At 43.0% G+C, this 25033-nt stretch overlaps 1 protein-coding gene and 1 long non-coding RNA gene across 2 annotated transcripts in view; one reads left to right on the top strand and one right to left on the bottom strand.

Annotated features, from left to right (window-relative positions):
* Window positions 1-18761, bottom strand: part of ext1b (exostosin glycosyltransferase 1b) — a 119089-nt gene extending 100328 nt beyond the window's left edge. The window contains exon 1 of the mRNA XM_038725223.1: window positions 16881-18761. Coding sequence (XP_038581151.1) covers window positions 16881-17824 — 944 coding nt within the window. The 5' untranslated portion in view covers window positions 17825-18761. The remainder of the gene's footprint in view (window positions 1-16880) is intronic.
* Window positions 18762-19719: 958 nt separating this feature from the next.
* On the top strand, window positions 19720-22116 carry LOC119906804. The gene is made up of 2 exons (XR_005445036.1): window positions 19720-20958; window positions 21091-22116. It is a non-coding gene; the product is annotated as an uncharacterized LOC119906804 (long non-coding RNA).
* Window positions 22117-25033: the final 2917 nt, after the last annotated feature.

The following is a 25033-nucleotide window of genomic DNA, read 5'->3' as shown; positions in this document are numbered from 1 at the left end:
CCCACAGTAATACCTTTAACAAGCTGACAGTCACATCTCATACCAACTTTGATAGGATTCTATAGTTTTTCAGTGTATAGAACTATAGCTGCAGGTCCTGTTTAAAAGCAAAAAACAGGAATTTATCTGTGACAGGAGGTAAACTCGTGTTTATTTTTCAACACTAGAGGATTTGCGTGAGAAAGTGCTACAAACAGTAAGGAGTAAGTAAAGAAAATCAGCTACTCCTTAATTTGAACTTGCTCATCTTTCTGCCAGCAGCCACAACACCTATTGTTTGCAAGAGCCATCCAATAGGCTGTGTGAAGGAATCTGAACCGCACCCATATCACAGTGGCTGGAAAAGACATACGACTGCCAGCATCCCATATCTTGTGGACTTCTCACAAAAATTCAAATGATTTGGGCTTCTGAAGCTGGGCTCTATTTTTAGATGGAATACTTGTGGCTATTGTTATAAGCTACAATGAAACATAGCATGGAAAAGGAGGACAAAACATAATTCTGGCATCAAGGCTTGAAGAAACACTGTGTTGGTCCTTACTAAAAGATACATTGTCTTTAAAAGTGACAATTTCTAAGCCTAACAATGCCCTCTGCAAACATCAAAAGAAATTATTTCATTTTTATGAAATAGGACATAAGCCTTATTGAGCTTTGGGGAAAACAAGCAGTAGAGTGACATCACACAGGCCGTGTATCTAATGAGTAACATGATTGTTTAAACAGTCATCAGGTACAGATGAGATGTGTCAGCATGTGTCTGATTCAGCACAGCAGGTAATCCATTGATCTATCACAACGTACATTTGCAATGAATCAGAGCAGCTGTTGGAAAACACGTTTTTCAAGTCAGGAAAAGCGTTCACCACCTCCCCTAACTAATTTCAGAGGGAAACCCTGACACTACTCATGAAGAGGGATAAGTTAAATTTAACTGTAGTCATTGAGGAACTTCCATCATATCAGTGATGGGCACATGACATGCTGATAAACGGTATACAATGACAGGTGGGTACTAAGTAACAAATCGTTTTTCCTTATTTGGTCTACAAAATAGTTTGCTAATGTCTTTAAAAGTCTTGTTTTGACTAACAGCCCATTATCCATCCATTTAATCCGTTATCAGAGGGGCTGCAGATACATTTTCTGCCCACCGACTAATCAGCAAATCAACCAATGATTTTAGCTCCAAAAAGGAGAATCTTTTCATATATTTGATCACTTTGTTGGAAAACATCTCTGCCACATTAATATAGTAACGCTCACATGAACAACATTAACACAAAACATTATGCTTTTATGCTCTTAGTGACCACTGATATATGCACTCACATACTGCCATATTGACTAATAAGTGGTTGATTTACTCCCTCCTTCAATTGGCTATTAACTGAGCCATTAACATAACATAACATATGGCTGTAGCTTGTTTGCCATGATGAAACTTTATTGGAAAAGAAAGCACAGGCATACAATGGAAGAGCTCTTAGATGACATGGGAAGTACTTCATAACAAAAAGGGACGAAACATGATTTGATCATTCACTTTCACACGGTTCAGTGAGCGAACACACACACACACACACAAACACACCGAACCGCGTGAGACAAGTGATTTTGGCATGCAGGCTCGTAGATCCCTGCTGCATTTTGTCACGGAAGACCTGCGCACTACCATGGCAGTAAATAAGAACAGGAATTACCACAGAGTAATGAGAAATGTCACTATGACTGAGAAGAGAAGAATCATCCAATGAGGAGCTTCAAACACAACATACCTCTGAACAGTCGTGGGTGGCAGTCTGTATTTCACCAACAAAAATAGTGTCCAGCTGTGCTTGGCACAACAGACAGGCTTATTCATTCGAAGCCCAGATTTCCAGTCTCTCTCTGTCCATGTTTATTTGATGTGATGCACATGTGCATCCATCCATGTAGTAAAGCACTGATAAAGAGTGACAGTCTGACACATATGGCCTTGATAAGGTTATACTAGGTAATGTAATCTGGCAATCATTAACTTGGCAGTATGGTTACAACACAAGTCTGACCTGAAGCAGAGGTCACACTTCAGGGTCTGATCAGGATGAGACAAAAAGCACAGGAGGAAAAGTGAAAAAGCAGTACATTTATGAGGTTATGAATAAAAAAAGCTGTGGCAAAATCAATACCTTGGATTTTTGTGGATTGTAAATATAAAAAAAAAATATAATCACAACCTGGTCAGTTCTGTCGCATATAGCAGCTACTTGTACACACCAGTGGATACGGCCCTGAGGTGTGTGTATTCAGCTCGCTGAAGAGTAAGTTAACCGTTTTGTTAGAGGAATGTTAGAAAACATGTTTCCAAACTGACGCACTGTGTCAATTGATGTATTTCTGTGATCATGCCTCAAACACCACAAGTCTCCGTAAGACTTTGGTTTCAAAATCTACCAAATTTAACTTTAACACTTACAAGTCACACATAAAATGCTGCCTCTCAGGGAAGAAGCAATCAAATGAAAGAGCTTTAGTCATGCAACATAACACAAGGAAAGTAGAATCACATAAAGCCTATCTGAAAGAGGTCTATGCGTCTGAAAGAGCAGTGTAAAATATGCCGTGCAATAAAATGAATGCATTGTTTCTTGAGTGCACCTTGTGATAAAGTGATAAAGTGTACAACGCACCGCCACTCAAGACGACAGGTGATGTGAACAGCTTTGAAGTGATTAGTGAATAACAGGACTTAGGAGCTAATCTTGCCTTTGCACTCTGATTAGCTTGGAAAGTGAAGCTAATGCTAACTTGGCTCAGCTTGTGCTCTATGAACTTATAATGGAAGGACACACGAGATAGACGTTTTATCTATATTGACAGTAAAGGACAAGGGACCAATGTTGCCTCCATAAGACCATATTTTCTTAACGTACAGGGAAGATTTGACTGAGATTTGAAAGACTTTAATGCATAGCCTATTCACTCATTCAGAGTAGCTAGCCACACTTACGCAAGTTCACGTGTATAACAGTACGCGAGTTACCATTTGTCAACAGTGATTCTGTCCATTGCAATTTAATTGCTGCAGTAAGCTAATGTTAAATTTAAAGCTACTGTATTAACTCAACACTTCTGGTATGTTCTTCCTAACAAATATATTTTACTGTGAAGTCACCTCATTAAGTGCTGTCAGTGCTAACCAGGTTGGCTGACGTTACATAGCCAATCAATTATTTTGTCAAGAAGCTTGTTTAAAACATTTGAACATTGCATCTGCACCAGCCAGTGAACTGTAGACAGGTGTCGTTTCAGGTTTGTGAATCCGCAGCTGTAACAGTTAGGCTAGTAGCAGAGAATTGGTGAGGTGACAATCCTAAAATGTATTGTTAGCTAGCTAGCATAATCATAATTAGGATGACATTTCCTCCTGATAAGTAATAATGTAATACAAAATAATAGCTTAATTTAATGAATTTAATCACTCTCCAACATCTGGTGGTAATAAGTTTTACAAGTCCCCAGATGTCACTGTGTTTGCTGAGTAAATGTTCTTCATCTAATATTCGATATTCAGTTGAGTATTGAAGACCACATTTACTTGGCACTGTTAGAGATTCTTGGTTTGCTATTAGAGCAGCCCAGATTATTATGGCATGGATTCAAATGTAGCATTTTGCATTCATTCACATTCATTCTGTGAACTCTAGTCCAGCACAGTATAACAAAAATAGCTTTCAAGATTAGTAATGGTGTTAAAACGCAAAATTCCTACCCTACCTATATTATGTAACTTAAAAATAGCAAAAACAAATTGCCTTTTTTAATCATCCTCAAAATCTGGTGTGATATGGTTTCACAATGATGAAGACAGTTGATTTTTCCCCTGGCTACTATCAAACTGCTTACAAGGAAAAACATATATGTATAATATATTAATGGGAAAAAAATCTTCACAAAAGAGCCTGCGCCCGGAACCCCCTATGTTTCTGAGCCCCAAATGTTAACAATGTCTGCCTCTGGCTTTTTACAGTATGGGCGAGCCTCAAGAATCCAACATGTAATGAAGATGATCAGGCCTTTTCTCTTCTGTAACTGTTCTATGGACTTTTAGAGGGCAGCGTGCCTAGAGCATGGACTCTGATCACAGCAGCTCAGAGCTGTTTGTAAAGGTATCTGTGCACAACACATATAATCCTACACGAGGAACTGTGCATGTTACATGAAATTAGACATGTCAGGTCAGATGTGGTAAAAATCGACGTGAAGGGAAGGTGAAATTCCACAGAATGTATTTAGTCAGAGTCTCCGTTTACATGGAGCAACTTTCTCTTTCACATTTTTTTAATCAACTGTGCACTACTGAGAATATGCCTGCATCTGTTGTACAGTTAAATTAGTTAGTAATGGAAACACTGACACAAGAGCTAATGCAGATGGAGATGTCTTTATCCCTAACATCAACAAAGGGAAAAGGGGCTGATCAAACCACAGAGGAATTCAAGATATGCCAGTGTCACAGATCAAGTTCATCCAATACATATAATAAGAAAAGGAGATTCTGAAGATCTTTCTGTAGCTGGATATTTCCTGATTTATTTAGGGAGATTTAAAATGGAAAATGCACAGCAGATCTGGCAGCAATGATAAAGTTACAGCAAACTTAGTAATGGCAGAGCTCTTAGATCGACTTGCCTCAGCTGTCCCAATAGATACGGAAGCTGGGAAATGCAAAGCAACGCATCTATTTTTTGGAGATGTAGTCCGTCTGTTCCCGTTCCCAAAAACCTCCCCTGTGTCGTCCTCTAAAAAGCTTATCAGCATCCAGAGATGCCGCCGGCTTTGAGGCTCATTTGGTCTCGCTTCATACTTCACATTAAATGCAATTTATTGAATAATGAATCTCCTCTGCTCCTCAGACCGTGTGAACTCAGTAAATTCACTCAGCGTTCACCCCCCCCAAAAAACAGGCCTTTAAGGTCACTCTCTGGTCCTGGATGAAATTCAAATGAAAATTTTCTCCATGTCAAAGGGAGAGTACAGGAAGTCGGATGGCTCTGTGCTGCTTAGTGAAAATATTGGTAAAATCCAGGGGCTGCCGATACCCTTACAAGGAGGATGAGGAGGCTGTGCTGCACTGTGCGACTGCATGAGTATGTGTGGACATGCTACTTAATATGAAGAGCAAAAAAATACATGAATAAAACCTCCTCTTGCTGATACATTATTCATGTTTTGTAGCTTCTGGGGGTTCCACATGAGTGGCCACACTTAGAGTTAGCACCGGGTTTCGGCCAAACAAGATGCTGCTGAGCATGCGGGAGGGAAGGGTGTGTGTGTGTTTGTGTGTGTGTGTTTGTGTGTGGACAGGGAGGAAGAGGCTGAGTGGGAGGGTTGCCTGAAGGCTTAAAAAGAAGAACATTCACTGAGGAAAGCAGGAAAGACGTGGGAATGAAAGGAGACACTACTGAATCAGCACTACTTTGCTAAAGGAAACGCGCGGGCCTTGCAGCATGCACAGCCATGCACATATGCACAATCTAGTGCACAGGCAGCTCAGACTGCGGTGTAAACGTAACACATACTTGTCAGGATTCTCTGTCTGTCCCGTCGTTGGCTACAGTGCAAACATTTGGCAGATACTCAGACAGAAAAGCAATCCTCCACTGTCCAGGCCAAAGACAAAATACATACACTCCACAACTGAAACAGAAAGGTGATGACTGACAAACACACAATGAATAGAAGGTATATTCAGACATTATTAGCTCATGCTTTCCCTAAGCCCCTGAAAAGTCAGCAATCCCAGCAGAATATAAGTGTGTTTATAGATAGTAAGCTATGTCGCTGGAAGTAAATACTCTCCAGTCACCAGATACCCCCACAAACTCCAGACTGGGCTCACTAGCAAATAGAAGCGCTTCCTTTCACACAAATAGACACACACACACACACACACACACACACACACACACACACACACACACATCAGTGTCTGGGGAACCTTATGAGAATTTCACCTATCACCTCAATATAGAAGCAAATGATATCGAAAACACTTTGAGAATATCACACAGCAGGCACAGCTGCTGATTAAATGTGCACCAAAATCTTGGGACATCTACTACAGATGTCACACATGTACGAGGGGAAAAGTAAAGCTTTTGAAATTCATACACTCTTACAAACATGAAGACACATAATGAGAAAAAGAGGCCTTCTGGACTTTTGTGTCTGGTTTAAATGAGCATTTTGAAAATGCCAAGCACTATATTGCGATGAAAGGCAATACGTACAGTCCTTAGCCTGAGGATCAGCCAAAGTTCCATCAACCCTGGATTATCCTGAGCAGACTCTGGGCAGTGTGTTTGGGCATCCAGGTGATGCAAAGACAGAACACTCGTCCGCCTCTGCAGACTTCTGGGTCCAAATCCAAGTAGTGAATGCTCCAACAAACACAATTAATAGTGTTTATGGAAGTGGGAAGCATGTGAAAGATTGTGTCTTCATAATTATACACCTTCTTAAGGCAGGCCAGGTTAAACCAATCCGGTTAAACCTCAAATGATACTCTGGGTCTTTCTAGCAGCGAGGGTCTACATGATATAAATGTAATCACCATGCCCGCAAGTGTACGTACACTGGCAAACGCATGTGTGAACACAACCTACGCAGGCACTGTAGTATAGACAAAATCATATGCATATCTGCTGTCCGCAATACTGCCCACGTCCATGTGCGGTTTGGATTTGACTTTCCTACATTGGCAGTTACAGAGGAAGCCGCTTGGTACAACTGATGGCCACTCAGCACCTCCAGCAGAGCAGTAGGGATTTGAGCCAAGTGCCTCTCAAATGTGGCTGATAATGAGTATTGTTAATCAAGTAAAGCCATTCAGAACTCAGAAAAGATTTAACTGGCCTTTGTATCTAAAATCTGTTCTCCTGCCGCTCAAGATTTCTCTCTTGAGTGTGTGTTTATTAGGGGACGTGATATCCTCTGTTTCAATGGCTCTTACTATAGGACCCACATATTGCATAAGCGGAAGCGTCCTCATTCCTCTCACCTGTCTCACTACAGACAGCCAGAGAACGTCGTGTCTAGTGAGCAAGCTGCAAAGGCAAACAAGATGCAGACGCTTTGAAAACAAAGTGCTGTCGTGTCACAACTTTCTGGGGAAATAAACACTTCAATTCACCCCCACAAAGAATATACACCCCATTGAGCTGCTAAACAAACCAGGATGCTCTGCTGCTCTTTCTGCTACACCATCTTTTTTCCCCCCTCCTCATCTTTCTCTTTCTCCCTTTACCTCAGTGCCTCGGATTTCTCGACAGGATCACTGGCTTTTCCCACTCAAGCTCTTTCTCCGCTACGTTTTTTTTTTTTGATTTGCTTTGAAGGCAGGGATGCGGTTGAACAGACACCACCAGTCAGGATGCAGCAGGGTAAAAATGAAGCCACTGAAACAGGAAAAGCGTCCTACAGCTTGGCGATAAGAGCCACAGAAAGAAACAAATGGGGAAAAAGTAGCAGAATATCAGTTTACAAGAATATAGATCTGACACTCGCTGGATCGGCAGACTGTCTTCTGAACCTGTGGAAAAACGCCATCAAACCACTGAATCTCTGTGGAAATGACTCACAAGAAATGTCCTTATTCCTAAAATGTTTCCATAATGAGTTCGTACAGGACACTTGTCACATGTATGCAGAATTAAATTGTTGTGTGTGGGCTTTTCAGGCTGTGGGAGTGTGAGACAAGAAAGGACTACATTAAAGAGAAGGGGAGAAAACTGTGAGCAAGGAGAAGAAAAGGCAGGAAGAAATTGCAGAGAATGAGAGTGGGCGTTAATTTAAAATATATCCTGCATTACCACCAGCATCTGCACTTTGTCCGACATCGCCTCCCAAAAAGCAAGCATGCACTCCTTCTACTTTATTTGAAAAGGAGGCCCCCATCAAGCTCATGAATAAACACCAAGCAACAGCACAACCAAACCAACTGCCAAGGAAGCTGGGAAAAACAGAGATAAACTAAAATGATTCTCTCCTTCCTCTCTCTGGTCAATCATACACCCACACTCTGGGCACGCTGAGACTCTCCTTGGTGAGACCAGATGCCTTCTTCCTGTGTAACAGCCCCCCCCCCTCCTCCTCCTCCTCCTCCCCCCTAGCTAGTTTTGGCTTAGCCGCCAATCCGTGAAGTGCCGTGGAATCTGCCAAACCAGGGCATGGTTGTCGATGGCTGGAGCTGTGAGAGCAGCCATTGTTGCCAGTTGTCGCACCGGCTTTTGAGCAAAAGAACGGAGAAGCGCGAGGAAGAGGGGCGGCCGCTGCCGTAGGAGAGCCAGGGTTGATGGAGATGGGTAAAACATGAGGGAGTAAAAGGGGACCATATGGGGAGGCTGTAGTGTCAACAAGGCACAAGCATTCCCTCTGGAAAGAGGGCAACCTTAGCACAATAGGACCCCTTTGGAGAGCCTGGGGGCAGCCCTAACTTTTACACCCCAAGAGTGGAAGTCAAACTGAGCCATAAAAAAAAGCATGATGAACCAGACAGGGAAAAGAGCCCTTCCATCAGTCTGCCAGGCAGCCAGATCTGCTCCAACAAAACCCTCTTTCTCTCCTCGAAGCCTTGGCCCCTTAAACATTGAGCCATGCGCACATTCTTCAGTGACATAATGCTTTTTTAAGCTATTGCCCTCTTCAACTCCCTCCCGCCTCCTCTTTGCCCTTACTCAGATTTCCCTCTTTTGCCAATTACTATTTGAATATGAATACCAGCAGAGGGGTTGAGTGTTTGTTTTTGCTCCTGCGGTGGTGAGAAGTGAAGGAGGGAGGTCAGCGTGCAAGCTGACGTCAATGATCCGCCGTCTCATTGATGTGCAGTTGGTAGGTGTTTGCTAAACGGCCTCTTGGAGCAATAAAAGCTGCCATAAAAACTAGTGACTACCCCACCCCCCACCCCCCCAGCGAGCTGCTGCAATGCCCTGAGGGAGTCACGGAGCTCACAGGAGGCGAGGTCTGCAGCAGACAGTGCTGGTGGAATATGCCCTAATCAGTCTGTGCTGTTTTCTTTCTTATTTGGAAGGAAATGTTCGGCTTTTAACTATTAGCTGTGTGTGTGTGTGTGTGTGTGTGTGTGTGTGTGTGTGTGTGTGTGTGTCCACAGCAGATATAGGCCAGAGTTTCTGCCCACTGCTCCCCATTGATGAGATAACTCTGGTCAGGTGCTCCACAGCCTGGGGACAGCAGACTCATTCAGGAAGAGGGACAAATCCCTGGGAGCACTGAGTCCAGCGGCATCCCCCTAGCTCCCTCAGACACACAGCCTGACCTCTCGTGGACTAACAAACTCTACGCTCTGCGGTGTAGTAGCAAAAAAAGATAACAGCCATACTTGACTAGACACATGAGCAAATAGGAGGGATGAATGGGACAACAAATGTGTTGTTAAATAAGAAATAAGAGCCTTGCATACAGTTTAATGATTGACTTGTTTCATTTATGTCAATTATTCTTCACTAGCTAGGTTTACTTAAAAGTTGACATTTCTCTGACCAACTTGGAAAAAAGAACTCTGACCGGACCATCATTTAACCAGATTTTGTTCACCTAGAAACAACAAAAAATTTGAGCGGGTGCTTGGTACAACTTCAGAAGTCAATACAGGTCTGTTTTTTTTGGCCACTTTAGGACACCACAACAAGCTCTAAAAAGCATTGACATGTATCAAGTTGATTCAGCGAACATGTTCACTTTGAGGAGCTATGGAGCAACATTTCAATTCATTTGGAGTCGTGTTTTTTGGCAACGTGACGATGCAAGTCCAACACGGACTCTGCTTTAGCGCTGTTTGAGTCTCCACTAACTCCAGTAAATATCTGGCTTTTTAGTCGCTAAATGCTCAACTATGTACACCAGGTTAGTTGCTAACTTTGTCAGTTTCCTGTTTGGCAGCGAGCAGATAGCAGACAGTGGGTTATATAAGCTTTTTTCGCCGAAAACAGCTGAGATGAGAACATTGAGAGTAAAGTTTCGGCTATAAAACAAAAACAGTTAAAAGCTCTGTAAAGGGTAAAAAAATTGTTCTCTGTGGATTTTCACTACAAGGGGCAAAATAATTCAGCCTGTAAAATCAGCAACTTGGCATGTTTGCAATTAGAAGTTGTGGGTTTTAAATACAGTGAGAGACAGAAGACAAACAAATGTTTGTGCTCGTAGGCAAGAAAAACAAACAGAAAAACAGAAAACAGTCCTAGGAGCTGGGAATGTGCGCTCAGAGCAGTGTTGCCCCCTGTCTCAGCTTGCCCTGTGCCACACAGAGAAAGCTGAGACGAGAGGTTTTTATGTAAAAAAAAAGGGACAGATGTCAGAACTCCTTCTGCTCGCCAAACCTGCAGACAGACGCCATATCTTCCCTTCATCCCTCCGCAGCAGAAAATTTAATGAGAAGCCAATCACGTGTCTGTCCTGATCATCACTTTTTGCCTCAGCCAGTCACATACCTGTCTAGTTTAATTGAGTTCACAAGGACCCAATCAGCTTCTTTCTCTCGCTCTCGTTCTCCTTCTGTTCTGCACTGTCAGAGCCTTCCAAAAGCTGCGCAGCTACTCACTTACCTGTCTGCCTACAAACTTTTTTACATCACTGCATCAGCACTAGTTAAAGATGAGAGAGCTTCAAGAGTGGCAGAAAAAAAAGAGAGAGGGAGGAGGGGGTTTACAACTTTTACTACTCTGTCTCTTATTAATTCATTCCTCTTAAACATTTCCTGACAGTCCAGGGAAGGGAAGGCATTTTGAAGCCTTGTTATTTCTCATTCTTTCAATTACTGTTACCGCAAGCACAACAAGCCTTCGGAGCAGTTTTTTTTCTTCTCCAGAGTGGGAGTGAGCAGTTTTTAATAGAGGAAATGATCCAGGGGCAGGCCCACTGCTGTGCTAATACTCCCATCGATTTTCATTTTGGGGGAACCCTCCCAGCTGATCAATCTCTCTCCACCAACTAGCCGGCAGCTGGCCTGGGAGGGGCTACAGGATGGTTCATTTGGTCTTCGCTGTCTGTGTGTGTGAGTCGAGTTCATGTCCATGTTATTTCCTTCTCTTGCCCCCCCTCCCACTCTTGCCACCATTGCCGCCACCTCTGAGGCCAGGGGCGGCTTGGCTCTGCTGGTAATCCTTCAATAAATGTGGGTCAGTGAACGGGGCTTTGCCTTCGTCACTCAGCAAGGGGACAGACAGCGGGGTCATGACCCCAGTCATCCCATGTGCACACGCGCGCACACACACACACACACACACACACACAAACAAAAAAGACACGGATGGGTGAGCAGCCACAGACGGCCAAAACTCACAGAGACGAAAACAAGTAGCAACACACACTTGGAATAAATTTGAGCAGATGTGAGATTAAGTAGAGTTGCAATGATTAGAAGAGGAATTGAGTAGTTAATCGACATTAACAATTTTGTTGATCAGGTAATCACATGAGGGGTTTTTTTAAGCAAAAATGCCAAATTACTGCTGGCAGCATCTCAAACGTGAATATCTTCTGGTTTTCATTCTTTTCCATGACAGTTAACTGAATATTTTATGTACTAGCCATCTGAAGATGGCACCTTGGGCTCTGGGAACTGATAGTTATTTGTCACCAATTGCAAACAACAATAATTATATTATTCAATGAATTAGCTGCCGCCCTCTAGATTAGTATATTAAAAAACATGGTCGACTGATAAACAGCTAAGACAAACCTATGCCCTTAGTTACAGGAAGTATGATTACAATTATTTACAGCATAATACAAACAGTGGTATGACAGGATCAAGAATAAGCTGAGATCTACAATAATTAAAAACCAATGGGCTATAAGCTGATGAAGCCATGCTGACTTCTCTCATGTAACGCAGTGACTTGCCCCAGATAACACCAAATGAGGCTGAAGCAACTCAAATACACAAACGAGACAGTTAAAATGAGAAGAGAGAGAGTGTGAAGAAAGTCAGAGGGGATGTGAGATGGATAGACGGCCTGATAAGATAAAGTAACAAACAGAGGGTTTATCTAGTTACGGGCTTAAATCTGTCTCTTTCACACATGTACGCACCAAAATATCAAAGAGTCCTAATTAAGCTGCACCGCATTCAAACTTATTATCCTCCACATCATTAACATTCTCTGTCACAAGCGTGGTACTTTATCTAAGAGAGAGCAGGCAATCATGAAATATTCATGATTTATTAATCTGACTACAGAAACACAAACAATGGCAATCCGGTGAGTGTGACACCCTCTCCTGCCAAACAGCCAGGTCACAACATCACTGTGTTTGCTGCTCGCTCTGCACTCCAAATCTCCAACAGGAGTTCACTATCAGGCGACGTCGCCACACTGGCATTCAGGTGAATGCCGGTTATTCCCACTCATAATAGTGTTTTACTGCGATAAGGTGGAGAGGAAATGTTGCTGGGTTTCTTCACTTGGCCTAGATCAGCTTCTGCCTCTCTGTCTGTGGTGTTGTGTCAACAAAATGTCAACCGCCGCAGCGTCATAATAAAAAAAATAAAAAAGAGGGAAATGGAAATGTGGCGGGGTGCCATTTCGAGCCAAAGCACATCAGTGTTTCCATGTTGTTCTGATAGAGAGAGGGAAGCGGGTATGGAGGGTAGGAGAAAGAGGAAAGTAAAAAGAAGCAAAGGTAAGGAAAAGTAAAACAGAGAGAAAAAAAAAAAGGAGGACAAGAGGCTGGCCTCCTTCCCTTTTTTCTCGCTCTCAGCCACTCGTGCTTTTGAGAGAATTTTCTCAAGTGGGAAAATTTCTGCTGATGACACAGTTGTGAGAATGAAAACGCTTGGTTGATGTTACTGTCATTGACTCCTAATGGGGAAAAACCCCAATACACGCACAATTTTCTGGACTCTCCATTTCTTTCATCCCAACTCACGCAGCACACTCCGACATATATTATCACTCAATCTCACACCCACTTGCGTTTCTTCGTCTTCTCGTTCCACACACACCTTCAGGCATGCGCAAACACATACAACACACACACACACAATTTCTGTATCTCCTCTTGACTTTCTCATTCTCTAAACCTCTCTATCTTTATTGCCCATTCCTTTCTCTTTCTGTTTTCATGTCCCCCGGGTGACCTTGAGCGGCAACCGTCAGTGAAGTAGCTAAAGTACAAAGTCAATATGAGCCAACAAAGGTGGTTAAGTATTAAATGGGGGATGATGATTCTGCAGTTAGCCAGAGAAAGGCTTAACAAAGAGAAAATAAAAGGAATATGTGCAGTTGTACTTTAATGGAACACTCAATAGTAATAATGGTGTACTTTAAGCAAGTGAATCGTGATAACTTCAACAGCTTTGCACACTTGCCTAATGTAGTATGTTAGTGTATTCTAATATATTCTTTATATTGTGTATGCTATACATTCTATATCATTATATGTTATTATATTTATGGAGGATGCTATGTTTTTTTTAATTTGTTGCGTTTTATTTTTCTATTGATACATTTTTCTCTCTTATAGTGTTGATATGTATATTTATTGTGTATTTACTGTTCCCCTGCAATGCCTGGATATCCCACTGCCGTAACACAACAATTTGCCAGTTTGGAATCAATAAAGTACATCCATTCTTCATCTATCATATTAGATGAGAATGCACTTCTGATTTTTGCAGGATAATCTGCCTGGCAGTGGAACAGGCAGCACTTAAAGTACTTAAATGCTGAATTTAATGTTGAGCTATATGGAGATAAGTATGCCATTGCATAGAGAAAAATGTATATAAGCGTAGGACAAATTAGAATGACTTTTAGTCCCCTTCAGTTACATAGTACAATGGAAAATCTATGCCTGAAATGATTCATTACTGAAACAAGAAGCAACACAATTTGACTTCCTATTTAGAACAAACGAGAACTTAATTTCCCACCACTGAAATCACAAAGTTGGAAACAGAAACTATCACATATCTAGTTAGGAGTATGCCGTTATAGGAGGTTTAGTCACCACAGGGCATAGCATTACAGCAAAATCCCACCTAACGTGAAATTTTTCAATTGTCGAGACTGTAATAGCCTTTCACTGTCCTCTGCCAGGATCATTGTCAGAAAGCCCTGAAAACTCAGTGGATAATGTAGCAGTGAATGGGCCCTTTCATCAGCGCTTGGCCATGGAAGTGGACCAGAGTGACTCCAATTGAAAGCTTTTGCAGCTAAGAAAATCAATTGAATAAATGTGCGGTGTGTGGTGCTTTTCTGTGCGTGTGTGTCTGTGTGTGTGTGTCTGTGCTGGTTCAGGTATCCATATACTGGCTTTCAGTCTGACCTCCTGCTGCTGCATTCCTTTGAAGAGCAGCATTCCCCTGGAAGGCAACAGGGTCAAAGGTCAGGAGGCAAAGATGAGCCTGGGTGTGGCATAGTTCTGCAGCACCAGCCACGGCAGTGCGTATGTATGTATTTATGTGTGGGGGTGTGTTTGTGCTCGGTGGGTGGGTGCATATTGATTGCAAGCAACTGAGTGGATAAGGCCAGAGCCGGCCGCATCAGTATGTGTCAGGCTACATTCAAAGAGCATCCAGGTATGAACATATACTGTATAATCGGCCTGCCTTGGCAGTGCTCCTTCCTCAACTGTTAACAGCTGCTCTGACACGTGTGAGCATTCCTGAGTCTTCATCACAGCGACCCTGCAAGGCATCGTCTGTCCGTCCTTAGCCTGTGGAAATGGGACGCTCACACCGGGCCAGCTGCATATAGATCCATTTACCTGAGGGAGCTACATCAGGGTTTTTGCAAAACAAGGGCACCCAAGGGGTTTAAATTAGATTAAAATGAAAGGCATCAGTTTGCTAAAATTTAAAAAAGGCTGCTAAATCACATAACAGAAAAAAATGCTTTAAATGTATTGGTTTCAGATGCCAAAGTGGACTGGCAATCTAAGCACAGGTTAGGACCAGCAATACCAACTCTAAAACACAGTATAAAAATTAAAAGCAAACTGCTTGCTAACACTGTAAAAGTGTTGAATGGAATGGATTTACTGAGTTTTAGCAGGGACAGAAATCAAAGGCAGTATCGACGCTGACAATGAAATGACTGAAAGGCAGAGGTACTGATCAATCTGTGAAACACACTACAGTGGAAAGGGTGGGCAGCGAGACCTCTGGGTCCCCTGAACCCACTGTGATCAGCTGTGTCAATCAGCTGATCACAGTACAGAGATGTTCCAGAGTCAGAGCTACCTCTGGGAAAATGAGGCCTGGTCCGCTGGGAAACAGAGCCGTGAGCAGAGCAGAGCAGGGGTGGGCTGTCCAGAGACAACTGGAATGTCAGATAATGGATGACATATCTTTCTCCAGGTGACACCGAGCCCAAGGCATCCAGGGAGACAGTGGGGGAAGTGAATGAGCGTGTGTTAGAGAGAGAGAGAGAGAGAGAGAGGGGGGATGACGAATGGATAGACAAGTGCATGCTTGTGAAGTTTTGTTAGAGGTCCCTGTTTTTTGCATTATCAGTGTGTCTGTGAGGAGCTGAAAGTTTTTGAGTTCATGTCAAGTTCAAGGAGAGTCGCTTCCTCCCTCAACCCAACGTATGTTTGGTTAAAAACCTTCCTTATCTTGCCCCACAGCTCCCTTTTCTTGTCTTTTCTGATTGATTGAACAGAAATATGTGCAGGTTAAATGTCCATAATGCTCGCCATGTGTCCTTTCCCTTAACCTTGACATGGACTCAGCTACTCGGAACAATGACGACAAGTGCTGTTATCGCATTTCTGAGTTTTCCAGGTTTTACAAAGTCACAGTGTACACAGGTGGATAAATGTAGATCGACCCGATGTCACTCACAGACAAGAGAACCTGATAGAGGAGTTCAACACATCAACCAACTACGTAAACATCAAACACTGGCTTCCATATTAAAAAATACCAAGCCTTCAAGTACAGCTGTTGATCCCAAGGGGGAATCATTAATTACCACCTTGACAAAACTGAGACCTCTAAAATTAGAGGTAATCAACTGTCCCTGGGGGCTAAGTGGAAAAGATGGCACTAACTGGAAATGAAGGTGATAATTAACCCATTATGACTGATTTATTCGCACAAAATCACCTCATAATTCAACCAAACATGTTACACACCACAGCGTACGTAAACTACACTACGTGCACTTTTAAAAGGGAAGCAGCATTTTGCCATGACAGGGTCACCGTATCACTGATACTACTTTATGAGCAAAAACTCCCACCGTCAACTTTCACTTAATTTGCACTAAGTACAGGGTGCAAATCAAACGTGTCCCTGCATATCCTGGTAAAGGCTGCTTCTGTGCTTCTATGGACTGGAGCTAGGAGGGGGTGAATTCCTTCATAGGAAAGGGAGGGGGGTTGTCCAGGGAGCTAATAGACTGGCTGGAGATCTTTTACTTCATGCTTGAAAGGGAGCAAGGAGGTGGAGTGAAGGGTAAAAACCAGTCAGGCTGTAGGACATAAAAAGGTTGGTTAACTGTGACCTGCAGATGGAGATCTTTATAAGGCTCACAATCATTGATAGTTAATCAACAATATTTCCAGAGTTTTACATTTCTTAGTCTAGAATTGTACATGTATAGATGTATATAATTATACATCTAGATTTTATAGGGAGAAGTAAATTTATATTCTTACTGGTTAATCCCTATTTTCAGTTAGGAAGGACACAAACACACAAATATTTAATGTGTGCCAAAGCATGAGAACCCTGAAGGATGCGCGCATGGTGCGCTGTTTTGGATGCGGGTGACAACTCCATGCGCACGGATTTGGTGCGTAAAAGTTTGAGAACATAAAAAAACAAACACTTTCCCCAATCAACCAGCTCAGTAAATGTAACTTACTTGTCATACTCTGCGTTGTCCTTGTCACAGCGTGCGTCCTTGTGCTTCTGCCAGTCTTTGCCATGCTTGCAGGTGGTGAGCAGCACCACATCCTCTGCGTTGTGGACGTGATGTAAGGCATTCCTGGTGTCCGAGCCGATACCTGTCAGGTAGCGCTTCCCCTTGAACACCAGCATGTATTTTCTAAAAGGCGGGATGGAGTTGTATTTGAGGTACCCCCTCTCTCCGCCGGTCCTCGGGTGGTCCTTGGAGAAAAGGGGGATGGACACGTCGAAGTTGGGCCTGAAGTTCTCGGTGTTGATGCTGGCCTTGGCCAACATGGCCTGACCGATATCAAAGCCCAGGTCTTCCGTATAGTCCGGCCACGTCCCCGAGTACAAGTTAAATATGAGGTGGTTCCTGCCGTCGTTCCACAGAGGCAGGTTCTGAACCTTGGTCTTCAGGTTGTGGACGTATTGCGGGGACAGCTGGTCCCGGTCTAGAGTGTCCAGACTCAGAACGAACAGACAAGCCTGTCCGGGGTCTGAGGTGTAAAACCTGGACCCCTCAATGGTCGATAAAATATTCTGATAACTCTCTGAGATCTTCTCCCCCTTCTGCTGTGGGTAAACATAAACTTTGAATCCGTTCTTTTGACACAGAGAGAAATCAAAGCATGAGTCCATGCGGCAGCGTTTGCCTTTGTAAACACTCGTGTTGACGTCCCTCTTCTGCGTCGGGGAGATGTGCAGGTTGTACTCCTCGTTGTCCGTCTGATCCCAGGGCAGGAAAAGATGTAAAGGGTCTGAGAAGTGAGGCCAGGGCTGGTCGGGCCGGTACCCATTTCGGCTGCGGTCGTGCCGGCTCCTGCCCGCCGCTGGAAGTTGAACCCCTCCGAGGTAGAAGAGAAGCACTAGACATGCACCGGCGGAGAGCAGGATCAGGTAGCGTTTTTTGGCCTGCATGTGTCCTGGGAACAGGGGCGAGTTGTTTAGGAATAAGAAATGTAAATTGGCCCGAAGTTAGGCTCTCACCAACCCAGGCTACACCGCTCCATCCTCCGGCAGCCTCCAAGGATCCCCAGCCCCCCTTCTGCGTATTCGGTTCCCAAATCCAGCAATTGATCCAGTGCATGTGGGCGATTTTAAAAGTATTGTCCCGTGCTCCCTCTTCTGTAGAGTTTCACCATATCGCACGGTGCCTACAGAGGGGCTTGGGTGCAGCTAATAAGACCAGTGCTGACCGGACCCTCTCGGACACAATCACATGCAGCGACTCTCTTCCCCTGCGCTCCTTCTCACTCTCATTCAGGCTGGCGGTGTGGGCTATTCAAATGGAAAACTGTCCGACAGTCGTCTAGGAACTCTCTCCCCCTGGATGAACAGCGGCAGGGGTCCCCGAGGCTCTCACAGACGGAAAGGTATACCCCGGTTAGGGTGTTAAATTCGGTAACACATTGACCAGGGAGTGTAAAAACCCGACGTTGTGCCCGCGGCGCTCGGATCTAAATGCCTCGGGGTGATTTCGTCCTATCCCCCCTCTTTTATCACTCCATGGTCCCGTGTAAAGAGAAGCAAAAAACCAGCGGAAGCGTCGCAGCGCAGGGGAAGCTCAGCGGTCCGACTGTAACCTGACGAATCCCTGCATTTCTCTTCTTATTTATTACAACCTCCACACATACCCGCTGATTTAGAATAAAAACCGGATCGGCGGGGAGCCCCGCAGCAGGCGAAGTTATCCGGTCGACACGAGGAAACAAACGCTAATCTCAGACTGGGTAAATAGCTGAGAAAATGTTCATAAAGACGGGATTCCTTGATCCTAGTGTTCAATTACCGAGTGCTCAGTTGTTCCGATTGTTAGTCGGTAACATTCCAATTCCGACACGACGGCAGCTGACGTGACGTCCCATCGAAGCGCAATCTGCGCCCCTGATTGGTCCGTCTGTGGGAACGGAAGAGGCGGGACTTGGGGGAATGCACCCATTCATAACCGGAGTCCTCCGCATGTGCAAATTATCTAATTGTAAGCCTATGGAAGTTGTTTGGACATGTGCCAGGGAGCAAAGCGCCCTCGGTGAAAGAGATTGCCACACTGAGGAGTTATGTTCTGATAGTATTCAGGCTGAGTGGTTCACTGAACTCTCACAGCCGCATGTTTGCATTCATTCTAGCCGGATCAAACAGTTTACACAGACAGATCTTTTTCTTTTGGTTCTGCATAGGCTACTCTAACTCATAATCTATGGGCATTATCTGTGCATCCATTGCTGCTTTTATTGAGTCGATTTCACATATCTACTTCGTTATCTAGCCTACCTATTAATTTTTATGATCTAATTTAATTTTTAATTTATCCTTAAAACAATTCGGTCATACTCTTTTTAGAAACAGCATGTTCTATAGATTGACCTAACTTTATTTTGGTATGACTAGGAACTAATCACTTTCCCTTTAACATTTTGATCTTGTGCCCATAGGCCTAAATAGCCTATAGGCCTAGCTATAAAAAAAGTGAAGCAAAACCTCCCTGGAATGTATATAAATATTTAAAAAAGGGGCACAAGAGCAAATTCTCATATTCAGTATACTGTGTGTTGCACATTAGATAGTAGGCTACACATTTATTTATTTATTTTTCAGGTAGTTTTCTATTCCTCTTTGTTTCTTTGTTTCTTTCTTCCTTTGACAATCTGAGAATGTTCTGGAGGTTGCTTGCACTATCCTTTTTTGTAATATTGTGTGTTTCAGAGATTGTCTTTTTTCAATGTCAGGTTTTTTGACATGTATTGCCTTTATTGGATAGCTGTAGCGACAGAGAGGAAACAGAAGGGGGGGGGGGGTATGACATGCAGCAAAGATCAACTGCTGGAATCAAACCGGTATGTTGCGGTTACATAGTACAGTATTGTGTCTAAACCACCAGGACGCTCCATACCATTTTTTTTTAAACATTGGCCTCACTGATTTGCATGTTGTCAGACAGTTTTCCTTGAAAATCCAGAATCACTAATCCACATTCTCAACAGTACAAAGAAAATCAAAAGCCACAAAAGTAAGATGCCTGTAACATGCTGTAACACTTATATCGCCTACAGGACTCATCATCCACTCAAATGAATGATTTCATTGTTAATCTGCACGAAACTAACACAGCTAAATAGTTCGGATATGAAGGCATTTAATGAGAATAAGTCGTCAACCCCAGGCTAAAGTTTTCTCGTGTCTAGTAACAAACCAGAGTGACACAGCAGAGGCCACCCGCTTGACAAGGAAATTAATAGCAGAGGAGTGGCTCTCGCTGAGTGTCACCATGCCTCATAAGCCCGCATAATCCTCCCCACTGCCATTTGGTGGCACAACACTTGGGCTGGGTGAAGAGGCCATCCTCATTTTTTATCGGCCAATTAGCTCAGAAGAGGGGGACTAATTAGCGGGGCTAGCTGGGAGACAGGCCAGGATCCTGTGGTTGGACGGCACTCGTCGTCAGAATATGCTGCAGATGAAGAGGCCTGGGTGCTGTTCCAGAGGGCTGCTGCTGTCTTAATCCTATGCTAAGCAGTCCATGTAAAGTTTTGTTCACTGCAGGGAAAAGGTGAATCCTGAATTCTCAGTCTATGTCTATTTTGCAGCACTTCTAGTAACCTGATATTTTCTCCTTAGTATCTTAAAACAAGAATCACCCTGATGGAAAAGCCACACAGCTGACAAACTTACCACCACTGCATCTCTTCTGAGAGATCTTGCTTTTGTTTATGCCTGGGGGACCTTGCCCTTAATTGCTTGCAACTCCAATGCGAATAATATCTGGTTGCTAAGTGACACTTGAAACCAGGATTGTGTTAACCAAAGAAAATGGTGTAATCTGAAAAGAGTTGTCTTGAAAAATGCTTGTGTCTTTTTTAATGTATTGTGGGTTGTTCACATCATTAAGCATTTCTCTTGATTGCAGGTGAGAAGGATAGACACAGTAGCACTTCAGCAGACACTGCAGTGTTAACTGCTGCACCATCAAAGGCACCATATACCCCCAGTTTATCCCCTCCATATCCCAACTGTTTTGGAACATTTTGGAGCTGTGTGGTCTCTGCATGACAGTGGTGAGGACTGGGAGTCATTCCAACGAGCTTTGCCTCACTCCACTCCTTCATCCTTCCTTGTGTACACTTCTAATATTTTCTCCCCAGAAAAATTCCCCTCTTGAATCCCTCTTTGGTCTCACTCCCTCACAGGACTCTAGCAGGAGATATGAGAAGATGAGAAATTCTGCCCAGCTGCGAAACCTTAAAAGCTGGCCCAAACCAAGATTGTTATGTTGGGTTTGAAATAGAGAAGAGCCGCCTCATGCTGCAGATCTCCCCTTCTGCCCAAATTAAATCCTGGTGTCAGCATGGCCATGTTCAGGAAATTGCCCCACTGGTGAAAGAAGGAATATACAGGAAGTGACAAATTTTACATACAGGGGACACTGTCCATTGAGAGAAACTGTCACAAGTACTTACTTACTTGTTTAAGTTAAAGTTTAAATGAAAAAAGACTTAGTATTGCCCCAGTTTGATCCTCTCATGCATTTGAGTCACAGAGCTAAGCATCTGATTTCTGAAAAATAAATACTCAGCAAACTTTGAAAAACCCAGAAGGTTGTTAACCAGCACTTTTTAAAAGCATAGCTGTAACAGTATTTCTGGATTCCTTAAAGACTCTTCTAACCATTTGGATGAAGAAACATACCCTCTCTGTTGTACAATAAAAAAGATTTTTAACCTAAGCTGTATTCCTATTCCAAACAGAGATGGTGGACTGGACTTGACACAATTTCTTGTGCAACTTGTACAACAGGAAATATAAATATAGAAAATGTATGATAAGTATGTTTCTTTACAACTGTATATGTTTTATACATGCTTGTGTTTTGCAAGAAGAGCAAGGACATATGCCATTTTATGAGGATTCTGGATATACCTTCGTAACAGGTATATATAATTGAATATCAGCTTAGCTCTATAACTCAGATGTAATGGTAATAAATGAGCAGCATCGAATTGGATACAATGGGAAAACAATATTCCTTTATCATATGATACAACCATCCAAAAAGTCTTGTTTCTGACCCTCATGTGAACTCAAGAGGGGCAAACATATTCCCTTTCTTTCACATTTTGGATCCTGGTTTTCATTGTAGTTTTATCTGTCATTGTCATGTCATTATTGATAAGGTAGTTTCGGAACGTGGACAAAAATAAATGGTCTAAAAGATATTGGTTTAAGGCTGCTTTTGCCTTCATTTTGCCATGAGATACTCAGTTTATGCATTTAGCAAAAATATGAATAGTACTATATTCAGTGTGTTGACCTTGCTAGTTATATGTCCTGATTAAACAACTGAGAGAACAAACTAAAATGTTAGTCAAGTAGATACCAGGATTACCTGTGGACTAGTTCTCCTGGCACTGATAAGCTGCGTGTAAAGCACTTCCCCTCAGTGACGGCAAGCAGCCATGATAAAGACTTGCAAATTCAGGCCATGGTAAACAAATACCCATGGCTGGAAGGTAATCTGTGGGTTCAGGGAGTTTCAGGCAAGAGGAAGACAAAACAGCCTTTGAGAGGAGGCTGCTGCTGATCAGTCTCTGATAAACTCCCCTCTAGATGATGTAACAAGCTGGGCTCCTGCAATGACAAAATGGCATGTGTGTGTGAGTGTATGAAGGTGTGCACAGGCACTCATGCCCAAAAATACTGTATCTCATGGGTGCAATGTGTGTTTGGGTCCATGCACCTGGCTTGTGTATGCCATTGAGACTATATTTTGTTGTGTGGATGTGGTGTGTATACGGGTCGCAAATCCAATTGAGTTTATTTTTTAAAGGCCTGAGAATAGTTTTACTGATGCAGTGTGTAATCTTACCTACATGGTCTCACAGGGAGTGTGCTCTTCCCTTCCAACAATACTGCTTTTATTTGGAAGATTCAGAAAATAAGACAAGGGTTTTCAAGTATTGACGCCCAATTTTGCAGTCTTATCACCTGTGTTGCTATTTCCCAGTGCTAATTCCTGCAAACTTTGAGAGGGTAAAAGTTGACAGACAGAAATATAAACATATGCTGGTCAAAACACTGGGCGGGCCTGAACCTGAGGCAATGAATTAATTCCACGTAGCTGTGTCTTCTCTTAGCTGACAACAGCAAACGGTGCAGTGACAAACAGGTCAAAAGTTTAGCTAAAAGAGCAATGTGACTGATGTAGCCATGGCAAGTGAGTGGGAGTCAATCTGGACTTAGACTTTCTGTTCTCAGACTGCCAGCCTCACGGATTGCTTCAGGCTACTGAATGCTAAATGGTGTAGCCTTGGCTATCCTTTCAAAGTGCTGCTCACTCTGTGTGTGGGATGCTGAGTGATCTCCCCATTCTTTATTTATTTAAAGTGACCTTTCGACTCCCGAGCTGAGATTGCTTTGGGCAAACTGAGCTGGGTTTAAATGTTCGGGGGTGTGGGAGGGAGGCCATCGTTTGTTGCCAGGGCCCTGAGCGAACTGCACTGAAACGCCACAATTTTAACCCCCAAATTCTACTGGGAAGTGGCTGCTGGCAGGCAGCAGTAAATGAAGCGTTTCAGGTTAGATGTGGTGATAGGTTTTTGTCCTCATTAAAAAAGAAATCCCTGCCACTGCTTCCTCATTTGTAATCCACCGCAATTCATTCGAGGTGGATTTGGATTTTAGGGGATTTGGATGGTGAAAGGCCACTGAAGCCAGGAGGAAAAAGAATGCATCTTATACTTCCGTCTTACGCAAAGCCCTGAAAGAACAACGACATATACTTTGTCCTCACTTATTTCCCAACTTTGTGGTTAAAGACAAAACCTCTGTCTTGGCTGAACAGAATGAAAATATTCCTGCTTATGAAAGCGTGAACAGTACATCCCATGAAGCACATTTTCTTAAGCACGCTTGTGGCAGAATGTGCCAATCATCGGCCCCACTTCAGGGAGCTGAAACATAATGTGTGTCAGTATCATTAAATCTACCGTGCTGATATTAAATCAGTATCATTCAAAGGAGCTCATTCTGATATCATTGCTTCAGAAAGTGCTGATGCTGCTGTGGACCTGCTGGCTACACTACGATAGGATTCTGCATCCATTCAGAGATTCTCTAATTCCCTCAGGGACTATATTGCACAGTAATCCACTTAATTTACAATTACCCATGTAAACCACACTCATATGGAATGATAAATGGACTCATGTAATCCCACTGATAGAGCTCTTGAGTGTTGAAATCAGAATATATACACTATATGTGGCCTATATACTGCTCTCAGTTTAGAAACACAAGTTCACACCCATACTCACATATTTACAGATACTGTATGTTGCACATACTCTATGTATCTTCCCTCTGCATACTGTACCAACCTTCTCCCTGTCTTTGAGGAGATGCAGGGGTAAGGCTTGGCTGTGCAGGTTGAATGTTAATGTTTTAACTCCCCTGCCAAAGATCAGAGCAGTGCCTGCTCTCCTCGGCCCTTTGAACTCTAACCCAGTTTTCACTGTATCAGCCCCTGTCCTCGCCATGTTTTTGCTATCGCCTGTGGTATTGAGGTAGGATTTATTGGCAAGAGGATTGTGAGATAATTGGACACAAGTGGTTCTGTCCTTGTACCTGTGACTTGATGATGGTACAACATGAAAAGTCAATCTGTCCAACCCACCAGGTCCATGGACGTTGTTTTGATTAGCCCCAAAAGAGACGATGAAAATTAGTTTAGTCCATCAACATACAATTATGATTAATATCTTTAAGTAAACTGGTTGTGGATGTGATAAATCTAAGCTGCAAAGCTAACTAATATGTGTAATAATAATGTCTGCAATTATAGTGGTAACTTATATAGTAATTTAAATATGTATAATAATCACTGTAAAAAAAAGTCTATTAATCAACTACAATTCATCCTGAGGGCAACATTAATGTTTTTACCAAATGTCCTTACAATCATAATATTGCAGAGACTTTTCACTTCAAATCAACTCATGGTGGCACCAGTGGAAAAGACTACAGATCCCCAAAGTCAGATAGCTTCATCCTCTGAACACCATGACTGCCTGTCCAAAAGTTTAGAGACATTTGTGTGGCGAACTGACCAACAGGTCGACATTGCCAATCCCTAGA

The sequence above is a fragment of the Micropterus salmoides genome, unplaced genomic scaffold, assembly GCF_014851395.1.
Source record: "Micropterus salmoides isolate LMB-PRFRI ecotype aquatic unplaced genomic scaffold, ASM1485139v1 Ms_hic_scaffold_17, whole genome shotgun sequence".
NCBI classification, from domain to species: Eukaryota; Metazoa; Chordata; class Actinopteri; order Centrarchiformes; family Centrarchidae; genus Micropterus; species Micropterus salmoides.
The sequence above is the reverse complement of the archived record's forward strand: the minus strand, read 5'-3'. Positions and strand labels throughout refer to the sequence as shown.